The sequence below is a fragment of the Asterias rubens genome, chromosome 14, assembly GCF_902459465.1.
Source record: "Asterias rubens chromosome 14, eAstRub1.3, whole genome shotgun sequence".
In the NCBI taxonomy this organism is placed as follows: Eukaryota; Metazoa; Echinodermata; class Asteroidea; order Forcipulatida; family Asteriidae; genus Asterias; species Asterias rubens.
The window spans coordinates 3,515,005-3,537,931 of record NC_047075.1 but is presented as its reverse complement, the minus strand read 5'-3'; the positions used below and the strand labels follow the sequence as shown (position 1 = coordinate 3,537,931).

Genomic DNA, 22,927 nt, shown 5'->3' with positions numbered 1-22,927 from the left:
TTAATAGTTTCCATTTGATCAACTTATTGTACAAAAATTGCACGATGTACAGTAGATACATGCTTCTTAACAGTAAACCAGCGTTTCTTTCTGTGGGACGTCTTCTCGAAAGTCAGACAAAATCGTGGAAATAATTTCTGGTCTGATTCTTGCAAGAAGATGTCACAAATGAACCAGTTGGTGAGACAGTCAAAATGGCCGATCGAGCCCAACCATGTTGCACAGAGAAACACTGTACCGTAAACTAACAATCCGTAATTGGAATGATGACTTTATTGTGTCTGTTGGACCCTCTTGTTCGTATCTGTGTTTGCATGGAGAATACGTGTTGGTACTTTACCTGTTGGTACATGTACGATTACCCTTTGGTACATTACCTTATGGTACTTTGCCTTTTGGTACTTAAAGACAGTGGACACTATTGGTAATTGTCAAAGACCAGTCTTCTCACTTGGTGTATATCAACATATGCATAAAATAACAAACCTGTGAAAATTTGAGCTTGATTGCTCGTCTGAGTTGCGAGATAACTATGAAAGAAAAAACACCCTTGTCACACGAAGTTATGTGCTTTTAGATGCTTGATTTCGAGACCTCAAATTCTAAACTTGAGGTCTCGAAATCAAATTCGTGGAAAATTACTTCTTTCTCGAAAACTACGACCCTTCAGAGGGAGCCGTTTCTCACAATGTTTTATACCATCAACCTCTCCCCATTACTCGTTACCAAGTGAGGTTTTATGCTGATAAATATTTTGAGTAATTACCAATAGTGTCCACTGCCTTTAAGCTGTTGGTACATGTACATGTACTTCACCTTTTTGGTACTTTAGCCTGGACGCCTTTGCTTCAAGTACAAACTCCTCCTAAATAAAACCCACCCCCTCGAATAGCACTCAGCACTAATGCTAAAAAAAAAAAACTCAGTACCCGGATCTCAGAGAACATGTTAAATTTTACTAAGTCTAAGCTTTCTGTTTAGTACCTGTGGATATTTCTGTCAGCTGCGCGGCTGCCAGCAAAACAATTGGGGCACTTGGAAGGTGCTGTGGTCAAAATAAACTACCCGCCATAACAATATGTCAGATACACATGTCATTCAACATTAAGTCGTTATAGTTTTGGTTGAAGAGCACGTTGTGTGTGTGTGTGCATAACACTGAAATATGTTGAAGACTGGCACCTCACAACGTTTTTTTCTGTAGATTTTCAGTTTTGCAAACCTGATACTGTTTTGGGTGTTTGTTATACGTATACAGACCATACTCAATAAATACATTTAGGTCTCAGGATTTTTTTTTTTGTCTCAGTCTGCAGCATTCAAGTGCTTGATCTTCATGTCTTGATCTTGTGAGGCGTGTGATTTTTTCAGATTTTTCCCCCTGATTTCAGGATATTTCATAGAAACTACCCCTGTCATGCCTGTTTGATAACGACATCCTATTCTTTGCCCGTTTGCATGTGAACTTTTTCAAGTAACATTCCGTGACTACCAGAGAGAACGAATCTATGTTGCATCATGCCTTCCTCCTTGTGGTTGTTTTAAGGAAGGATTTTTTATCTTTGTAATTGTCTTCTAATCCAAGGTGTGGAACTAATTCTTCTGGTGTTTCTGTGATGTCTTGCAAGTGTTGGAATGTTGAGACTTTAACTGTCTGTTTTTCAAGTGGCTGATATACCAATTAAGACCATGATGCTTTTATGTATGAACTGCGGGGCCCAAATTTCAGGTGACTGCCGAAGCAAACAAAACCAGCCTAGTTTGAAGTCACTGGACACGTTTGGTAATACTAAATAAATATCAGCATAAAAACTTACTTGGTAATGAGCAATGGAGAGCTGTTGATAGTATACAAATATTGAGTGGCTCAGAGTGGAATGGGAGGAATATTATCGCAAGGTAAAATTTGGACTGTTCCATTTCACAAGGCGAAATCAGATCACAACCTTTTGCACAGGTGCTCCTTTGTTTTAGCAGCGGTGCGGCGGCGCTGTACTGCTCAAAAACATTGCAAACAAGGATGATCCTAACTGTTGAACGGGAAATGCTATTCACCATGGGCGAATAGGTCTTTTTGATCACCGGTTAGGATGGGAGTAATAGTGAATGTCACGTGACGTAAGTTCCACCAATCAAATGACAAGGATCTGTATGTCAGTTATATAATCAAAAACATTGTGAGAAACGGCTTCCTCTGATGTAACATAGTTTTTTAGAAAGAGGTAATTTCTCATTAAAAAAGCTAATTCTGAGAAAGACCTTTTCTTGGGTATCTCAAAGCACACAAATTCGTGCAACAAGGGTATTTTTTCTTTCATTATTCTCTTGCAACTTTGATGACCAATTGAGTTCAAGTTTTCACAGGTTTTTTATTTTATGCATTACAGTTGGGATAAGCGTAGTGAGAATACTGGTCTTTGACAATGACCAAACGTGTCCAGTGCCTTGAAAGGAAACTTTCTGAAGAGGCTGTCATTTTTTTGTGACATTAAGTTTGTTGAGCACTATTGTGAGCTGAACAGGTTTGCGAGATTGGGCCCTTTTTTATTTTATGGGAAAGGCATGTGCTGCGGAATGCAATACTCATCAGTGTGCTGCTTGACGTGTCATTCGAGATAGTATAATATTGCAGAATGTGTCGTTGTCACTCATAAGTATACCCATCAGGGTGTATTTATACCCAGATTGGGAGCCACCCCCAACTTGGGTACTACCAATAATTCTAACGAGGAATAGACACAAATCCAATAAGGATTTTGTATACCCTGATTAGGGAAAGTGGTTCCAATGGGGTATATTTTTATCTGTAGTTTAGCAAAGAGACATTATTTATCATACATTTGGAGAGAGGGTCCCAGTCGGGGTAGATGTTTATATCACAATGGGAATAATTAAGCAATGATATCCAGATTTCCCCCAATCTGGTCCAGGGCATAAGTGTTATCCAAAATTGCAATAACTTAGCTGTTTTTTTAAGGAAAGGTTTGTGGTGTCCTCATTCCTTGTTCATGCTCATGGAGGTAGTTTTAAAAAGTCTTCCCATTTATTTGTTGGAAGGGGTTGAACTAGTTTCCTTGTAATCCTGAATAGTTCATTGTAAAGGGGGAGAGGGTCCCAGTCAATGTGTGTCTATCCCAAGTTAGAATTCTTCTTGGTATCCCGATCGGGGGAGAGGTCCCCCATCTGGGTATACACACACCCCAATGGGTATACTATAGGTGACAATGATCCTCTCTGTGTAAACAACAATGAACATCTTGACGAGTCTTTCCATGACCCACTGTATATAGCAGCCAATGGGAGGGCCGTATAACGGCCCCGGAAGCGTGTCTTCATACACGCCCCGCACCCACTCCTCTGGAGGACCTGATCTTCCTGGTTACCAGAGGGCAGCTGCTGAGTTACAAGAGGCCCTACACAGCCCGCCTGTTGCCCCCATGGCGCCTTATTATCCAGCGACACCGGCCTACTCCGCTAATCGTACCGACCCCCTTGTACACTCTGCGAGCCAACAGCCTTACCATGCTCAGGTTTTTATTTAATTTCCAGATTTATTTTTTTTACACCTCTTTTTCAATTGATTCTCATCAGACTGTTCCTTCTTCTTATTTCAGCCTTGTTGTGTTTTGTCATTCGTGTTTTTTTTTCTGTCAATTATGGCTTGTGATTTCTCAGACTTTTTCATGATTTCAAGATTTTCTCAAAATTAAATTGATTTCAATTTTTTTTTTCTTCATTCATTTTGATCAGGATTTTACCATTCTGTATTTTGTACCCTGTGTTTATTCCATCATATTTTCTGTGATCAATTCAGGCGTGGGTTTTTGCCAGGATTTTTCATCATATCAGGATTGATATGGCACTTGTTTTTAGTTTATTTCCATTCTTTCCTTTTTTTTGTATTTAATGTAATCAGAATCTTCCCTCTTGGTATTTTATCCTTGTACCCTGTGTTTTGGTTCAGCCGTGTGTTTTGTGGTTCGTGGTTTGATCCATTGTTTTTTCTGTCGTCCAATCAGGCCTTTGATTTCTCAGAATTTTTGATGATTTCAGGATTTTCTCCAAAACCCCCAAAAATCACATTCAGACATGAAATATGGACTCCATGCACACTTTCCTGGAAATTTATTGCACTGACTTCACTTGAAAATTGGCAACATGTTTTTATTGATCTTAACTTCTTTTAACATTTGCGTTCTCTTGTAATACTGCACATCTTGCGTTTTCAGTTTCAACTAATTTTGTGGTGCCCACGAGAAACTCTTTGTGTCAGATCTGTGACGGTATACGCATGCTTCGCACTTGTGGAAGGATTCCCATTGACATCGTCTGAAGTTGGCAAAGTTGTTCTTTGATACCATTTTATCCTTCGCATTCCGCTGTGATGTACATGTACTGCACGCATTTCACATTGGATTATTAATATTTCAAGATACTCCTTTACTACTCTTGTTAAATTCTTATCTGCACTTTTGTGATTGTTTGTATAAGACTACATCTAAAGTTGGCAAAATTTGCTTGAATTTTTCAATTTACTGGCTCAATATTCACATTTGCAAGTTGGTCATCGAGTTTGTTTTCTTGGCGGTGTCAACATCACGTCTCATTCTTAGAATTGACTCCCCGGACTAGACCTCCACGCATACATTCTACCAATAGACAGACAGAGGGCGATATGAATCAGCTATGCGCAAAGCTGTATAATCTTTGGTCAAGTGGTTGTGCCATTTTCGGTCCAAAATGTAGCACAGGCCAATTACTGGAACTACATGTAATTTTATAGAGCTGTATGTGAAAAATAATTTGGACCGCTTTGGCCCCATGTACCTTTATGTAGCTTATTAAGGAAACAAACTCGCAAACTTTAACGGTCCTTACGAGAACACACTTACTGATGATTCTACAAAATTTATGGTCTATTAAAGATTATCGCTTTCACAAATATTAATACAAAGTCAAAGCAAAAGCTAAAGCTGCTAATTGGCTCCATGCTCAAAATGTCAAGAAGCTTATTGGCTAATACAATAATCCCTCAAAAGACATGGAATGAGAAGCCAAGTAGAAAAAGTAGAAAATGAATGACTGGAGAATGAATATATAAATGTAAAATTAAGCATGTAGATCAAGTGATTACTAATTCACATTGTACATGTTATTTTTCTTCATTACATCATCTACATGTTGCTGACTGTTTTTTATTGTACTTTCAATTGTAATTTTGATACAATTTGGTTGATAATTTTTTGGTTCAGTTACTATAGTCACCATCCTTTAGCAGTAGTTATTTCCATCTGTTATCAATCTACCTGCAATATGCCTTTGCCTAACTATTCTTTTCCTGCTGTTTACACATATATGCCAAGAACATGTCCAGATGTCTGTGTTGTATCAAAATATCTGTGTTGTATCCAGATATATGTGTAGTATCCAGATATATGTGTAGTATCCAGATATATGTGTAGTATCCAGATTCTGTGTCATGTATCCAGAGAAGTAGTTATTTGTTTTTGTTACCAATCCTCTTGCAATATGCCCTCACTGTTCTATTCCTTTCCTGCTGTTTACTAGATTGCAATGAATATGTCCAGATATTTGTGTTGTATCCAGATTTACCAGATATCTGAGTTGTATCCAGATAGATATCTGAGGTGTATCCAGATATATCCATATATCTGAGTTGTATCCAGATAGATCCAGATATCTGAGTTGTATCCAGATAGATCCAGATATCTATGTTGTATCCAGATATATCCAGATATCTGAGTTGTATCCAGATAGATCCAGATATCTGAGTTGTATCCAGATAGATCCAGATATCTGAGTTGTATCCAGATAGATCCAGATATCTGAGTTGTATCCAGATAGATCCAGATATCTGAGTTGTATCCAGATAGATCCAGATATCTGAGTTGTATCCAGATAGATCCAGATATCTGAGTTGTATCCAGAGATATCTGTGTTGTATCCAGATATCTGTGTTGTATCCAAAGCAGTAGTATATTTGTGTTTGTTGATAGAGTAACTGATTGTTTTACAGCCATCCGGTTATCAGCCAGTAGAGGCAGCACGTACTGCACCTCAGGTTTACGCTGCGCCTCCCGCCGTACCTCCTGTGCCTCAGCCACCAGCATCATACTCACCGCAGGTCTTTTCCCCTTTCTGTCACTTACATGCTCCAAGACTATATTCTGTTACCTCTATCTGTGTTCTGTCATATTCTGCCATATTCTGTCTGCTGTTTCATTCTGTCTACCCGAATGTTCATTCAGTCGTATCTTTATACATGCCAGTTTTATACATTTCTGTTTGTCATACATTTTCTTGTCTATTGTCTACCTGTTTGTAAGTTTCATTCTGTCTCCCACTGTCTGCCTGTTTTTATTCTGTCTACCTCTGTACTGTACCTCAGGTTTACTCTGCGCCTCCCGCCGTACCTCCTGTGCCTCAGCCACCAGCATCGTACTCATCGCAGGTCTTTTCCCCTTTACCACTTTCTATCAGTCATGCTACTCATATTATAGTCTCTTACATATTCTGTTATCTCCATCTGTATTATTCTGTCTACCTGCAAGTTTCATTCTCTCACTTTCTTTATCTGTCAGTTTTATACCTTTATGTTTGTCACATTCTCTTTTGTTTCTCGTCTCTTGTTAGTTTCATTCTGTTGACCTTGTTTGTAAGTTTCATTCTATTGACCCTGTTTGTAAGTGTCATTCTGTTGACCCTGTTTGTAAGTTTCATTTTGTTGACCCTGTTTGTAAGTTTCATTATGTTGACATTGTTTGTAAGATTCATTTTGTTGACCTTGTTTGATAGTTTCATTCTGTTGACACTGTTTGTAAGTTTTATTTTGTTGACACTACCTTTAAGTTTCATTCTGTTGAACCTGTTTGTAAGTCTCATTCTGTTGACCACTGTCTGCCTGTTTTTATTCTATCCACCTCTGTTCTGTATCCCAGGAATATGCTGCCCCTCCCGTCGATTCTCCTGTGCCTCAGCCACCAGCACCAAACTCACCGCAGGTGTTTTTCCCTTTACCACTTTCTATCAGTCATGCTACTCATATTATAGTCTCTTACATATTCTGTTATCTCCATCTGTATTATTCTGTCTACCTGCAAGTTTCATTCTCTCACTTTCTTTATCTGTCAGTTTTATACCTTTATGTTTGTCACATTTTCTTTTGTTTCTCGTCTCTTGTTAGTTTCATTCTGTTGACCTTGTTTGTAAGTTTCATTCTATTGACCCTGTTTGTAAGTTTCATTCTGTTGACCCTGTTTGTAAGTTTCATTCTGTTGACCCTGTTTGTAAGTTTCATTCTGTTGACCCTGTTTGTAAGTTTCATTCTGTTGACCCTGTTTGTAAGTTCCATTCTGTTGACCCTGTTTGTAAGTTTCATTTTGTTGACCCTGTTTGTAAGTTTCATTATGTTGACATTGTTTGTAAGATTCATTTTGTTGACCTTGTTTGATAGTTTCATTCTGTTGACACTGTTTGTAAGTTTTATTTTGTTGACACTACCTTTAAGTTTCATTCTGTTGAACCTGTTTGTAAGTCTCATTCTGTTGACCACTGTCTGCCTGTTTTTATTCTATCCACCTCTGTTCTGTATCCCAGGAATATGCTGCCCCTCCCGTCGATTCTCCTGTGCCTCAGCCACCAGCACCAAACTCACCGCAGGTGTTTTTCCCTTTACCACTTTCTATCAGTCATGCTACTCATATTATAGTCTCTTACATATTCTGTTATCTCCATCTGTATTATTCTGTCTACCTGCAAGTTTCATTCTCTCACTTTCTTTATCTGTCAGTTTTATACCTTTATGTTTGTCACATTTTCTTTTGTTTCTCGTCTCTTGTTAGTTTCATTCTGTTGACCCGGTTTGTAAGTTTCATTCTATTGACCCTGTTTGTAAGTTTCATTCTGTTAACCCTGTATGTAAGTTTCATTCTGTTGACCCTGTTTGTAAGTTTCATTCTGTTGACCCTGTTTGTAAGTTTCATTCTGTTAACCCTGTTTGTAAGTTTCATTCTGTTGACCCTGTTTGTAAGTTTCATTCTGTTGACCCTGTTTGTAAGTTTCATTCTGTTGACCCTGTTTGTAAGTTTCATTCTGTTGAACCTGTTTGTAAGTCTCATTCTGTTGACCACTGTCTGCCTGTTTTTATTCTATCCACCTCTGTTCTGTATCCCAGGAATATGCTGCCCCTCCCGTCGATTCTCCTGTGCCTCAGCCACCAGCACCAAACTCACCGCAGGTGTTTTTCCCTTTACCACTTTCTACCACGCACGCTGCTGGTACATCATGATGTAGTCTCACGCTTTCACTTATTGGGTCATCTCCATCTGTCTCATTTTCTGTCTGCTGTTTCATTTTGTCTCTCTGCATGTTTCACTCATTCATTTTGTTTGTTTATCTATCTGCATAATTCCTACTCTGTATTGTCTGTCTGTCTGTATGTCTGTCTGTATGTCTGTCTGCCTATTGTTGTTTGTGTTTGTAAGTTTCATTCTGTCTCTCACTGTTTGGCTGTTTCACTTGTGTCACACTGTCTGCCTATCTCTGTTTCATTATGTTTACCGTGTTTGCCATTTTTATGTCCACCTTGTTCCTCATTTGTCTGCCATTTTCAATATTTTGTCAATTTGTTGCCACAAATTTCAGGAATAATCAATTTTGTGACACAAAAGCACGAAAGCCATTTTGGGTCATTTTCACACCTGTCCATTTCTGGCGTTTTGAAAACCTGTATTTTATGTGACGCATTTGGACAAATATTTTGATATCATTTCTTCATGTCATGTGTACTTCTTTTTGTAGCTTTTCACCTTAAATCACTTTTCAATTTCACCATCTTGAATGATTTGCTTGCTGTAGCCATCTTCATCTTACAAACAGTCATCTTCTCGACCTTCTCCTCCTCCTCCTCCTGCATCTTACTCATCAAGACGCTCCCCTTACACTACTTCTAAGGTAATTTACTTTCATCATCATCTACAGTCCCCAGACCCCCATACCCCTCCTTTTCCTCCTCCCACTCCTCCTCCTCCTCCTGCATCTTACTCATTAAGACGCTCCCCTTAAACTCCTTCTACGGTAACCACTTTCATCATCATCTAAAGTGCTTGTACCCCTACCTGATCCTCGTATCATCCTGCAAGAAGTACCTTGCTCTGATAAAGTCATGAATTATCGTAAATCCTTTGTGTTGCGGGCTCACTGGCCTAATGATGATGCCACACCCTTCCTGACATGCCCGATAGATGGTTCTATGTCCTTCGAAATCTATTGTGATGACACGGCCCTCTTGACTCATCGTGATGCCACGCCCCTCTTGATTTTTGACCTACTTTGCCTGGAGTATATACTTTGCTTGTCTACCTTTAACTTCTCTCATTCTTATCACAGCTTTTTCCATTTATACTTTCATTTAATTTGATCCACTGTTATCTACACTCACCCTTTTCGTTTCATCTTAAGCTTTCATGTCAGAAAAGTCCGTTTCCAATGGGAGACTTTTGGGGTCTCTAAGTGGCAGCAAATTTAACCAGGAAAATCCATTGCTCTTAGAAATGCGTGCATGCTCAAAACAACGTAAACTCAAAGTGATTTTGACGCTACATGGCTTTTTCGCAGGGATTGTTTCGCAGGAGTTGACCACAACTTAACTGAATTATTCGCTGCAAATTTGTGCTGTGGAAATTTGCTTTGCATTCACAGGTAGTATGAACTGGGCTAAATTTGTCTGCCACCCCTAGCAATCAAAAGTCTGCCATTCTGTACCTTTGTGATATTTCATCTTTCTCTCTTTCTCTCCCTAAACTGTAGACTCAAGACTCTGCACCCTTACCACCACCACCACCACCTAGCTACCAACCCATACAAGCACGCAAGGTTTTCAATCCTTTCTGCCTTTGTGTTATTCTCTCCCATTTCTTTAGTCTTTCTCATTCATGTCATTGGTTGATTATGTAATGCACTCTGAGGGCGCTCTTAAACCAAATTTGTTATAAGAGAATGCATTTTATACCGCCCAAAGTGGAAACTAAATGATGAAATGCGTCACATTATTCATGTTCTACTCCCATTTCTTAGCATTTCTCATCGATTTATTATGTAATGCGCTGTGAGGGGCCTTCCTCGCCAGTTTATGTGCGAGTGACTGCCACATACCTCCAAATTTGTGTGGTATGTATGAATGGCTAATGCATTGCCTCTCGCCAATGTGGCCCTGGTTCGATTCTAAGCGAAGGCCTTTATGTGAGTAGAGTTGCGCATTGGTTCTTTCCTATGCCACAAGGGTTTTTTTCTTTGGGATCTCCAGTTTTCATCCCTCCAAAAAGTCAAACACCTTCGATCTGTAGCTGTAGTCTGTGGTCATACATGGGTCCTTGTGGCTGGCTGCCAATGGCTTGAACACAGAGCCGCTTCTTTCACAAGTCGGCTTCTCGGCTGCAAGTCAGGATGATAAGCCTCCCAAGTTAATTGGTTACTAAGTGCCCTCACCCAGACTAAAATAGCGCCGTTATTGTTGTTCAGAAATGAAGAAACGTAAAAAGTTTATGGAACTAACACACTTTGTTGAAGTCAGCCACTGTGTAAGTCTAGAATTGTGATTAGATATACATGTACCTGTTTAGAAGCTCAAGAACTTCGTTGTTGTTTTTGGAGGGTTTTCATTCTTGGTATTAATGTCACTTAATAACGTTGCTTTGTGTAGGCCGATACCAGACCTATATCCACGGCCCAAATGACCCAAGCACACGTTCTGGACCCCTATGTACCATCAGCCTACAAGGCCACACCCACTGCAGGTCAAGGGTCACGGGCAGCTAACACCGCCGTTGGCCAACAGGACTGGCATACACCAGCAGAGGTTTCTGACTTTGTACTTTTTTTTTGCGTTTTCTGCCGTGAATTTCATTTTTTTTCACAGATAACTCCTCCTGCCTGCCGATTGCCATACCTAATTCTTTCATTAGCGTTCAGCAGTTAAGATATGCTTGTAATTTTTGCAACTTTGTTTATTTGGTTGTTGTTTCATTCATTACGATGTTTAACACTCAGCTTGAAGCGTAATAATCCGCATGATTGACATAATTTTTTCTCATTATGAACTGGTGTGACAGTAAACTATCATCGTTGGTTTGAGCAAGCTTCAGGAGAACAGACAATAACACAGAGGCTTAGGGACTGTTAAGCAAAGTTGTGGGACTCATATACTCAACACAATTGTACCTTGACACATTACTCATATTGTCAGAAAAATGTCTTCAACTTGTGTTGCAATTTTATTTGTACTCACGGAAAAGAACTCTTGTACTTAAAGAAAGCTCTTTTAATTCATCTTGCTTACTGAAAGTTACTGATACTCTTATTCACAGAAAAGAACCCGATACTTAAACTTACAGAAAGTTACTGATAGTCGTACTCACAGAAAATAATCGGTACTCAAAGTTAAGTTCAGAAAGTTATTCAAACTTGGCAAATTCACAGAAAGGTGCTCATACTCATACTCACAGAAAAGAACTCATACTTAAACTTACAGAAAGTTACTCAAATTATTCATACTCACAGAAAGGTACTCATTCATACTCATGTAAGTTATAGGTACTCAAACTTGTACCCACAGAAAGGTTGTGCATGCCCGTCGTACTGTTAAGAACTCTTTGAAATAGAATTGTACTCTCAGAAAAGTACTTTGCTCTTATTCATGAAAAAAAAAGTACTTACTGTTGAATTCACTGTAAAATACTTGTACTCAAACTATAACTCAATCAAAAGTACTCATTTTAAAATACTTGTATTTGCTCTAAAATACTACATGCAGGTTTTCTACTTGTACTCAAGGAAAAGTGCTCAACTAGCAGCTCTGGTGTAGTGTTAAGGATCCTGTTTTGAATGCCTGTAGCCCTGTACTTTTATTATAACCTTTAAGTATTTAAATTAACTGCATCATTTTTCATCTTAAGTTTAAGCTTTTTTCCCCCAAGCTAACATTTTTTAAATGTTGAATTCTCTTGAATGCTTTTATTCCTGTTTAAGGCATGATTGGTGTGTAATTGTTAAAGACGTTCTAAGGTCGACCAGCGATTTGCGTGCGCTGTTACGGAATTGTTGGCATCATTCACTGTGTTGCCTACGGTCTTAGTGCTTGTTCAAAATTATGACAGTTTAAAGGGTCTATGTAACTTTTGTAGGACAAAAACACAACGTCCACAGATCTACACTAAACTTACACAGTTTGAAGATAATGATAGTAGAAAGCATCCCTGAAAATATTATGTGCTGAGGTGTTGAGTTTTTGAGAAATAAGCAAAACAATGTCATGAAAATAATTTTTGCTCATGAGACGAAAATTATTTTAATCATTTACAAACGTATTTACTCATTTCTGACATTGTTTTACTCATTTCTCAAAAACTACAGCACCTCAGTAAGTAATATTTGAAGGGAAGCTTTCCACTAAATCATTATCTTCAAATCCTGTAAGTTTAATGTAAATCTATGGACATTTTGAAAAGGTACCCAACTCCTTTTAAAGTTTTAAAATGTGAATGCAGTTTTTTATTTTTCACCAAGGAATCATTTCCTGCCATTTCCACAGGTCTGTAGTATGGTAAGTTTGTTACAGACCAAATAATGGGAATTAACTTACCCCTATAATCGAGAAAAAAATAATGACATATTTTCCCTTTACTTTTATAGCGATATCATGTTTCAAATTCATGAATACTAACTATTTTTTGACTAACCTTGTAACACTGTATTCATAAAAATCATAAACATATAGCAGCTCAGTTTTGTTATTCGTCAGTCATCTATTTTTTTAAGCCACTTTTGTTTCCTACTTTTTTACAAAGACCATGTATCATCCAACTGTGCAAGCGTTAAATAACTGTGCTAGCTGTGTAAGTGAAGACTGCCTAGTAATGTGGAGTACATACACACACACAAGGAAAACAAATCTTTGCTAACCCGTGAAGTACGCTTGACAATAGTGCGGAATTCTTTGCTTCCAGGAGAAGCACTGATTCTTTGCTTACAGTAAGCAGAGTAGTGGAATTTGGCCCATGGCCAAATTACATAGAGCCTGGAAGCACTAGAACTTGCTAAGCACAAAAAAAAAATTCCTTGGCAGAAACGGGTTTCAAGCCAAAATAACATTGCGTTTACATTGTTATGACTGGTTTGCACTCAATTTTTGCTTAGCAAAGAAAATTGTCAATACGCTCTCGGGATTCAAACGAAGTCTACAGCCCTCGGCAAATCTAAATGCCCCCAATGGAGGGGTGTGAGCGGGGGTTTATACCTCTTTCGGCTGGCGCTAAGAAATGTTTCTGCTTATTATTCATGCCATATGTTCATTTATTGTTGATGCCGATAGATGCTGGACAGTGCTGGTAATGTGCGTCAGGCATTCGTGATGTCTCAGCCACCTGTAGAAGATATGAGCAATCTGAGAGTCGGTGAGTCACTTAACACATTATGCTATAGATCCCTTGCAAAATGCACAGTGCAATTGCATGCTAGTTTGGGAGTGAAAATCATGCACAAACTTGCACATTGACACCTGAAATGATGGAAATGTCCGGAGGTGTGTAAGGGTGTCTATATGGAAGTCAGAGACCCCCTTGCATATTGCGAAACGCAACCAGGTACCCTGAGGTTGCACCAAAATTTGTACGAACAAAGAACAGTTATCGTCCAATGGTCTGCCTCCTTTTTGCCCCAGGGATGGTGCTTTCTGGCCTCGATGAGGGCGTTTTTATACCCCTTGGTGAAGAGAAGCAATTAAAGCGAAGCATCTTGCTCATAGACACAAGTGTCATGGCCGAAAATCGAACCCACACTTTGATGACTTTACCCCAAGAACTTGGTTTTTTTTTTTTATGAACATTTTCCCGTTTCATTCAGACCATGCGCCACCACGACCACCGCTACCCCAGGGTGAGATCCCACCTCCCAGGCCCCCACCCCCAGAGGAGGAGACTGAGGCTCACTTCCCAAGAGAACCACCACCAAGTAACCAACCAATCATGGTGAGTATAGGGGCACAGCAAAGGCATCTGAACCAACACCTGGGCCCCATTTCATAGAGCTGCTAAGCACAAAAATCTGCTTAGCATGAAATTTCTTCCTTGATAAAAACAAGATTACCAACCAAATTTCCACGTGATTTTCAGAATAAGCAAACAACAGCTGAATACCAGTAACAAGCAATATGCAACAAACGGAAATTTGGTTGGTACTGATTTTATCAAGGAAGAAATTTCATGCTAAGCAAATTTTTATGAAATTGGGCCCTTAGCCACCAGAACTTGAGTCTATAACAACAGGTCATTCGATCGCCTAGAGCAGAACTTAACGGAACACGTTGCCTTGGACCGATCGAGTTGGTCTTTGAAAAACATTCGTAACCGTTTGTAATAAAATACATGTACATATGGTTAGAAAGATGATTTCAAAGTAGAATACAAAGATCCACACAAATTTGCCACGAAATTGCGTGGTTTTCCTTTTACTTTGCGAACTTACATGGTCGGCCATTTTTGGGTGTCAAAGATTTGACTCGCATATTGGCCGCCCATGTTAGTCGACGAGGTAAAAGGAAAACCATGCAATTTCGAGTGATACTTGCATACTAATGTGGATCATTATATTCTACTTTTTAAATATCTTTCTAATCATATGCATTTTATAACAAACGGTTACAAACGCTTTTCAAAGACCAACTCCACCGACCCAAGGCAACGTGTTCCTTTAAACCTGCGACCTCCTGATTAATTTGCCGACGCTCTAGCCTTAACGTTTGGGGTCTCTCTTTTATTATTATTATTATTATTATTATTAGTATTATTATTATTATTATTATTATTATTTTATTCAGCAAATATGTGAGCAAATATCTTTTTTTTTTTTTTTTTTTTTTTTTACTTTTTTCATTGTTGATATTTATCATATTTGTTTCATTGTATTGAAATGCAATGAAATGAAAAACATCTGGGAATCTTATTCCATTATGATTTCTTTTTTGTTTTAGCCTCCGAGAAATACTCTGCTAGGGTCGAAACGTCAGGCCCTAACCTATTTTTGTTATTATACCATAGGTCCTTTTGGTTGGTAAGCAGTGTGCAACAGCTAATTCTATTTTTTTTCAAATTTGTTTTTGAACTCCAGAAAGCAGCCTATGATTTGCATTTGGAGACCCAGAAGTGGTCGAGTCAAGGGAACGATCTGATCGCAGCAGCCAAGAAGATGGCTATCCTCATGGCTCAGATGAGTAAACATGTCAGGTAAGAGGGTAGGCTACCTCGGTCCCAGGGGTGATCGATCTCGTCGCGCCATGGCTCGGCCAGATCGATCACCCCTTGCGCTCTCATTACATCTGGAATTGGTTGAAGGTTTTTGGACGATCCACTCAAAGTGGTCGAGTCAAGGATGGCAAGAAGATGGCTATCCTCATGGCTCAGATGAGTAAACATGTCAGGTAAGGAAGTAGGCCACCTCGGTCCCAGGGGTGATCCCTTCGGCCTCGCCATGGCTCGGTAGGGTGAGGCGAGATTGATCACCCCTTGCGCTCTCATTACATCTGGAATTGGTTGAAGGTCTGTGGCCAATCCTCTCAAAGTGGTCGAGTCAAGGATGGCAAGAAAATGGCTATCCTCATGGCTCAGATGAGTAAACATGTCAGGTAAGGAAGTAGGTCACCTCGGTCCCAGGGGTGATCCCTTTGGCCTCGCCATGGCTGGGGAGGGTGAGGCGAGATCGATCACCCCTTGTGCTCTGATAACATCTGGAATTGGTTGAAGGTCTGTGGCCAATCCTCTCAAAGTGGTCGAGTCAAGGATGGCAAGAAGATGGCTATCCTCATGGCTCAGATGAGTAAACATGTCAGGTAAGGAAGTAGGTCACCTCGGTCCCAGGGGTGATCGATCTTGCCTCGCCATGGCTCGGGAGGGTGAGGCGAGATTGATCACCCCTTGCGCTCTCATTACATCTGGAATTGGTTGAAGGTCTGTGGCCGATCCACTCAAAGTGGTCAAGTCAAGGATGGCAAGAAGATGGCTATCCTCATGGCTCAGATGAGTAAACATGTCAGGTAAGGAAGTAGGCCACCTCGGTCCCAGGGGTGATCCCTTCGGCCTCGCCATGGCTCGGTAGGGTGAGGCGAGATTGATCACCCCTTGCGCTCTCATTACATCTGGAATTGGTTGAAGGTCTGTGGCCAATCCTCTCAAAGTGGTCGAGTCAAGGATGGCAAGAAGATGGCTACCCTCATGGCTCAGATGAGTAAACATGTCAGGTAAGGAAGTAGGCCACCTCGGTCCCATTTGTGACCCACTCTGAAAAATGAGTCACATGTCGCCCAATACAATATTAAGTTATGGACAGTTTAATGTGGAATATGTATAAAAGAAAATAATAATATATTTTTTTTTTTATTCTTTTTAACATCTTTAGTTGCATGGTTAACCTTTAGAACACTTACTTTTAGGCAATCCAGCTACTTATGTCTCATTTGTATCCTTTTGCACACAATGGTAGTTTAAAATATCATTTAATGGTGTAGTGGCTAATTTCAAACGGGAGTAACTCAGCAACGCGATACACCCCAAAGCTTAGACACATACCCAATTACTGCTGCTGCTGTGTCCTTTCCAGCCAAATTCCTGAAATTGCCTACATGTGACTCATTTTCACAGAGCTGGTCACATTTGTTCCCTTCCAAAAAAGAATTAAAATGTATTTTTTATAATTTTATGAAAGATCATCAAAAATCACAAGGCCCTACGGCCACTTTAAAGTTAGGGGCTTAACTGTCACCAGAGACCTGTTGCCACCTTACTCCTAGGGCTGGAGCAGGGTTATCCCCTTTCACAGTCCACAAGGATATATGTAGGCATGAGTATCATCCAGTAGGAGCATGGCTGGTAGAGCAGAATGCATTACCATCCCAATTTTTTACACAGCAATTATGATTAAGTGCATGACTGGGATTCAAATCCACACGCTACTGACGACAACACGAAAGCTTGGGTTCAGCGAACAAGACCACTTGGACACGACACACCAAAATATGCAAGGAAAGGCTTTGTCTTCAGCTTTCTTGATACACCTGCAGCCGATTTCATAAAATGCTAGGTTTAATTCTATCTAGAGTTAGGACGAGTAACCCCTTCTAACTGAGGATGGGTTCAATGCGTCCAAACGTCTTCGGATACAGAACTGAACTCGTCCCCAGTCCTAAGGTTAATCCTAAGTTAGGAAGAGTTTGGTGAAATTGATGGCAGGTTTCCAGATGGTACATGTATGTAGATTTCAGATTTTGCCAATTGTCTGTGTTTTTTTTTTGTTTTTAGGGGTGAAGGTGGTAGCAAGAAAGACTTCATCATGTGCGCTCGTATGATTGCTAAGCAGTCTGGAGAAGTAGTGAGGCTAGCCAATATGATTGCAGATCAGTGTACGGACAAACGCATTAGACTTGTAAGTAGTCCTCTTGTCATTGTTGCTTATATGCAGGGATTGATTTTATCGAACACATTTTCTATATTTTGACTGATAAGATTGTATTGCCAGTTTTAGAAGGCCTTTCGAAATCGCCGCCCAACTTTTTTTTTTTTTTTTTTTTTTAATGTATTAAAAAACTCAGAAATTTAATTGTGGACAAAAAAGTGTTCAAAAATGCATCAAAAACCTCTTCGGAATAATTAAAACTCACATGAGGTACACAGGAGGTGTTGATGATTAATGTGGAGGTACGATTGTGTCAGATTATTTCCTTCCAAAATAAAATAGTTTTTCCCGGTCTGGCCCCAATGCGTGAGAAAGTGGTTGATGTGCGTGTGACAGAGACAGAGTCCAAATGCGTAAGGTCTGTAGTAGTAGAAGTAGTGGTAGTGCAAAAGGTCATAATCAGATGACGCCAACTCGGGAGCCTCTCATGGTCGCTTTCCACACGTGACTGTCTAGCATGATATGAGCGTCCTCAACAAAGTTGTTTCTTGTTTAGCAAGGACCAAATATTATGACCATATATTATTTTTTGTTTCTCTTTAATACAGAACATGAAGCAAGTGATCGAGAGAATTCCTACTTTCAGCACTCAGTTGAAAATCCTGACTACCGTCAAGGCCACAATGTTGGGATCTCAAGGTAAGGCTAGGCATTGTTCACACAATGGATATGGCATGATTGGCTTGTCCGTAAAGCGCTTGCTGCTCACCACTTTGGCCCTGGTTCAATACACCAATCCATTAGGCTCTGCCCACAGCGCACGTGTGAGCAATGGCGCATGTGTGAGCAAGAACACAAGAGCCTCTCCAATGCCTTTTTGCAATCATTCTGCTGTGCGCGCCAAGCATACACGCACGCATGTCGGACTTTATAGTGTCGGACTTTTGGTTGTGCAATGGGTTGTGATTGGTCAATACGTAATGGGCCGGAGCTTAATGGATCGGTCTATTCCCAGCTAAGGCATATGTGTGGGTAGAGTTGAGCACCGGTTATCTCCTTTGCCATAAGTGTTATTTATCTATTGCTTCCAAACATATTTTTAGTCCTTCCGGTAAATTCATTTGTACCCAAAACATTTATGAAAGACCCACTCTTCTCGTTTTGCTCTAATAAGTGGTTGAGAATATCTATCCAGATCCAGATCCAGATCCTCAGAACAACACCCTGAAAGAGGATACAAGGTAAAGCAACTTAAAACTACGTTCCAACAAAAGTGACAGAAAGATGATTTTTAACTGGGCAGGACGAACTACTATCGAAAGCGCCCTCACGCGGTCAAAAATGCGGCGGATGGGTATGGGCTTTTGAGCCTGGGGTGATGGAAGTATGAGGCACATCAGAATATAAGTTTACAATATTATAATTTTTTTTGGACAACAGACGAAGAGAAAGATGAAGAGGCCACAGAGATGTTGATTGGAAACGCCCAGAACCTGATGCAAGCCGTGAAGGAGACCGTCCGTGCCTCTGAGGCCGCGTCCATCAAGATACGCACCGACGCCGGTCAGAAACTCCGCTGGGTTCGCCGTAATCCATACGCATACTAAGAGGTCAAGAGAGGGCGATGTCACCCAAAGGTAGCCCGACTGTGGGTTCTAGGCAATCGCCTGCAATTTAGAACAAGTTGAACATTTTGGGCCATGTCACACCAGGGTTCAATTTCATAGAGTCTGTAAGCACACAATGGCCCAGATGGCCGAATGATCTCAAACTTCTACAGGTTTGTCGGTCCATGTATATGGTGGATTACATACAGTGCTTTCACTGCCAGCAACTGTTTTGTTCGCAAAAACCAATTCTGTAATGATCCTAAGCAAAAGTTACCTAGCGTCACAATCGCCATTTTTGTTTTTTTCAAACAGTAAACAAAAACAGATTTCAAGCATAATTACCTGAACTCTTTTTGGATTTTTTGTACAGAATACCTGCTTTTTAAGATTAACTAATTAACATAAGAATTAAGAACTCTACGTAAACTAACCGAAGAACATTCATTTTGATTGGTGCTTGTGTTTTTTCAGTAAATTGTTTAGAAGGTGGCGCGTTTAATATTAGGTAGATAATTGTTTGTCTTCACTGCCTTTACTAAAAAAGCCACTGCTGGATTTCCGACAGGGCCCAGGGGTCGATTTTACAAAGAGTTAGGACTAGTCCTAACTTAGGACTAGCCCTAGGAGAGTTCAGGCTAGTCCTAAGTTAGGATGAGTAACTCGTCTTAACTCGAGATAAGACTAGTGTAACTCTTTGTGAAATCGACCCCAGAAGCCTGATCTCATAGACCTGCTTAAGCACAAAAAGCATATTAAAAAAATTTTACTCCCCAAAATAAGGTTACCAGCCAAAGTGCCATATCATGTGCACAATTTGGACTGGTATGTCCTATGTATTTTTGCTTAGCAGAAAGTTGATAAGCACTATTTTCTGCTTATAAAAGCAGCTCTATCAAATTGGGCCCAGTTTCATAATATGCAGCCAAGCAGAAATTCAGCTGTTAAGCGGCTCTATGAAATTGGGCAAAAAACGCAGAGTTCGATTTAGCTCAGCGTTCTCTATTTCGAAGGTTTTACAAAATAATTTGGGGCTGAACAAAGAAAATTTGCCTAGAGTGGGACTCGAACCTGCGCCTTCGGATTATGTGCTGGCATTTCACCAACTGAGCTGTCTAGCCCTATGTTGGTGGTTGCCTTTTTGGGCAAAATATCTTTATTCGGGGTGCCAGTCTTATGGTTTGACATAATAACAATCATGTATATGGTGTGTCTAAAACGGTACATGAAATTGCTGTTTGCTGTTTGCTGGGTTTGAAAGTTTTTTTAAATATTTTTTTGTTTCTTTATCGTGCTAATTCAGTTTTAGTTGTGTTTCAGAAATCACGCAGTTTCTGATAAAGCCATCTTTACAGAAAGCATGGGTTTTGGTTTTGAGCTACGCCAAGTGCTCTAACTTTTCGACATCATATATTATGGCCGAATCATACACTGTGTGACTTCAAAGAAGAACTACCCATTATTTCATAGAAATGGCACTAAACGAGGTTATAGTACCCTAGAATGGTACTCCAAAAGGTGCAAATGTTTAACTAGATATTCTAGACTAATCTAAAGTAGATAAACTCTAATAATGCTTATGTAACTTTTTTTTTAATAACTATTTCAAGAAATTTATTAATATTAGAAGTTTACCAATGATTATTTTTATAATAGACTTTATTTATTAGAGAGGCCTTATTTTTGCCAGTGCTTTGTGTTTTCTTTTTCTTCTCTCTATGCATATATTAATAAAATAAGCCTTATTCTATTAACGTGGTAAGAATTAAATTTCTAATATTTTGTCCTATAATCGCAATATGACGTTTTCATATTTAAAATAAAATCATGGGTATCATTATTTACCCTTGATTCAATCAGCATGCTATTGAATTGTCCTTTGAAAATGGATTTTTGAAAATGATTCTTGTTTTTATATTTAAAGAGAATTAGTATGTGGGTTTTGCTCATCTTGCTTTGATCCTTCAGTTGTCTCTTCTAAACCCTACACCAAATCATTTGGAGTTAAAGGTAAAATAATTGGTTGAATGCCTGACCCTTGGAAGTGTCGTGGCCTAGCGAATTCAAACTCTAGTGTTTCTGATCAATAGAGAGTGTGGGTTCGAGTCCCAGTCATGACACCTGTGACCTTAAAGGAACACGTTGCCTTGGATCGGACGAGTTGGTCTATAAAAAGCATTTTTAACCGTTTCTAACCGTTTCTAACACGGTCGGCCATTTATGGGAGTCAAAATTTTGACTCCCATAAATGGCCGACCGTGTTAGTCAAATTTTGACTCCCATAAATGGCCGACCGTGTTAGTCGACGAGGTAAAAGGAAAACCGTGCAATTTCGAGGCATGTTTGTGTGGATCATTGTATTCTACTTTTACAACATCTTTCTAGCCATATGCATTTTATAAAAAACGGTTACAAATGCTTTTCAAAGACCAACTCGACCGATCCATGGCAACGTGTTCCTTTAAGCAAGCCACTTTAGCCAGGGATCACACCCACGTTTACGATACAACCTAGGAAGCGGCAGCCAGGGGATCACATTAATTATAAGAAACCTACAGTAATTTATTGTTGCTGCAACCTCTGCCAAAACACAGGATTCAAACTGTCTCTACAAATGTAGGTACCAGGCAACCTCGGTAGTCTAGTTGGTAAAACGCTGCTCTAGAATTGCAAGGGTCGTGGGTTCAAATCCCACCCGAGTAACATGCCTGTGATATTTTTTTCACAGGACTCGGGAAAGTACTGAGTATACAGTGCTAACACACATCGGTGTACATGTATGGGTAAAAATCAAAATTAATATACCACAGTAATTTATTCACTTCTTTAATACTTTCTCCGTTGAATTCAGAAACACTGCCATTTTCATTTCGAAAAGGCGTTTTGCCTCGTTTTTAGGAAGGCGTTTTTGTACAATGTACATGATCATGTTTGTCATCCATTAAAAAGTTAGAAGTAACTGATTAAAAGAACTTTTTTTGTTTTATTGTACAAAGTTTTTCATTTGTTGTTCTTAGATTCCTTCTATAGAAAGATTTTAATAAACATGATCTATGCAGCAGATAATGAACACTTTACATTGAATTGTTGAATTTTGTGTTTATAAAAGTCTGACTTAATTATTTAAAGGCACTGGACACTATTGGTGACTGTCAAAGACCAGTCTACTCACTTGATGTATCCATATGCATCAAATAACAAACCTGTGAAAAGTTGTCGCACAAGTTGTGTCTTTTCAGATGACTTGAATTCGCGACCTCGATCTTGAATTCAATTCAAATATTTTAGTGGAAAATTACTTCTTTCTCAAAAAAACGTTACTTCAGAGGGAGCTGTTTCTCACAATGTTTTATACTATCAACAGCTCTCTGTTGCTCGTTACCAAGTAAGTTTTTATGCTAACAGTTATTTTTAGTAATTACCAATAGTTTCAAATGCCTCTAAAAAATGTAAGAAGTAGTTAATGGTCTAGACCTAATTTCATAAAGCCTATAAGCACAAAAACTTGCTAAGCACACAGAATAGTAGTGCTTAGCAGAAACAGGTTACCTAAGTTTGCATTGTTGTGGCTGGTGCCTGAATGACTAAATGTTTGCTTAGCAAAGAAATTTGTCAAGCAGTATTTTCTGCTTAAAGACACTGGACACATGGTAGGATTGTCAAAGACCAGTCTTTTCACTTGGTGTATTTCAACATATGCATAAAATAACAAACCTGTGAAAATTTGGGCTCAATTGGTCGTCGAAGTTGCAAGATAATAATGAGAGAAAAAACACCCTTGTCACTGGAAGTTGTGTGCTTTCAGATGCTTGATTTCGAGACCTCAACATTTTAATCTGAGGTCTCGAAATCAAATTCGTGGG

At 39.4% G+C, this 22,927-nt stretch overlaps 1 protein-coding gene across 13 annotated transcripts in view; it reads left to right on the top strand.

The window, feature by feature from the left end:
- LOC117299111 (vinculin-like) overlaps positions 1-19,243 on the top strand; it is a 47,338-nt gene extending 28,095 nt beyond the window's left edge. For 2 of the 13 annotated variants that reach the window (XM_033782573.1, XM_033782572.1), the window contains 6 exons: positions 13,388-13,469; positions 13,918-14,042; positions 15,181-15,296; positions 17,364-17,487; positions 18,066-18,156; positions 18,898-19,243. In XM_033782573.1, the coding sequence (XP_033638464.1) occupies positions 13,388-13,469; positions 13,918-14,042; positions 15,181-15,296; positions 17,364-17,487; positions 18,066-18,156; positions 18,898-19,064 (705 nt within the window). In that variant the 3' untranslated portion in view covers positions 19,065-19,243. Of the gene's footprint in view, positions 1-3,290; positions 3,531-6,037; positions 6,146-6,409; positions 6,473-6,959; positions 7,681-8,194; positions 8,258-8,877; positions 8,974-9,828; positions 9,895-10,720; positions 10,877-13,387; positions 13,470-13,917; positions 14,043-15,180; positions 15,297-17,363; positions 17,488-18,065; positions 18,157-18,897 lie in introns of those variants that run through there. The other 11 variants (XM_033782559.1, XM_033782568.1, XM_033782561.1 and 8 more) reach the window with 11 other exon arrangements.
- The last annotated feature ends 3,684 nt before the right edge of the window (positions 19,244-22,927 follow it).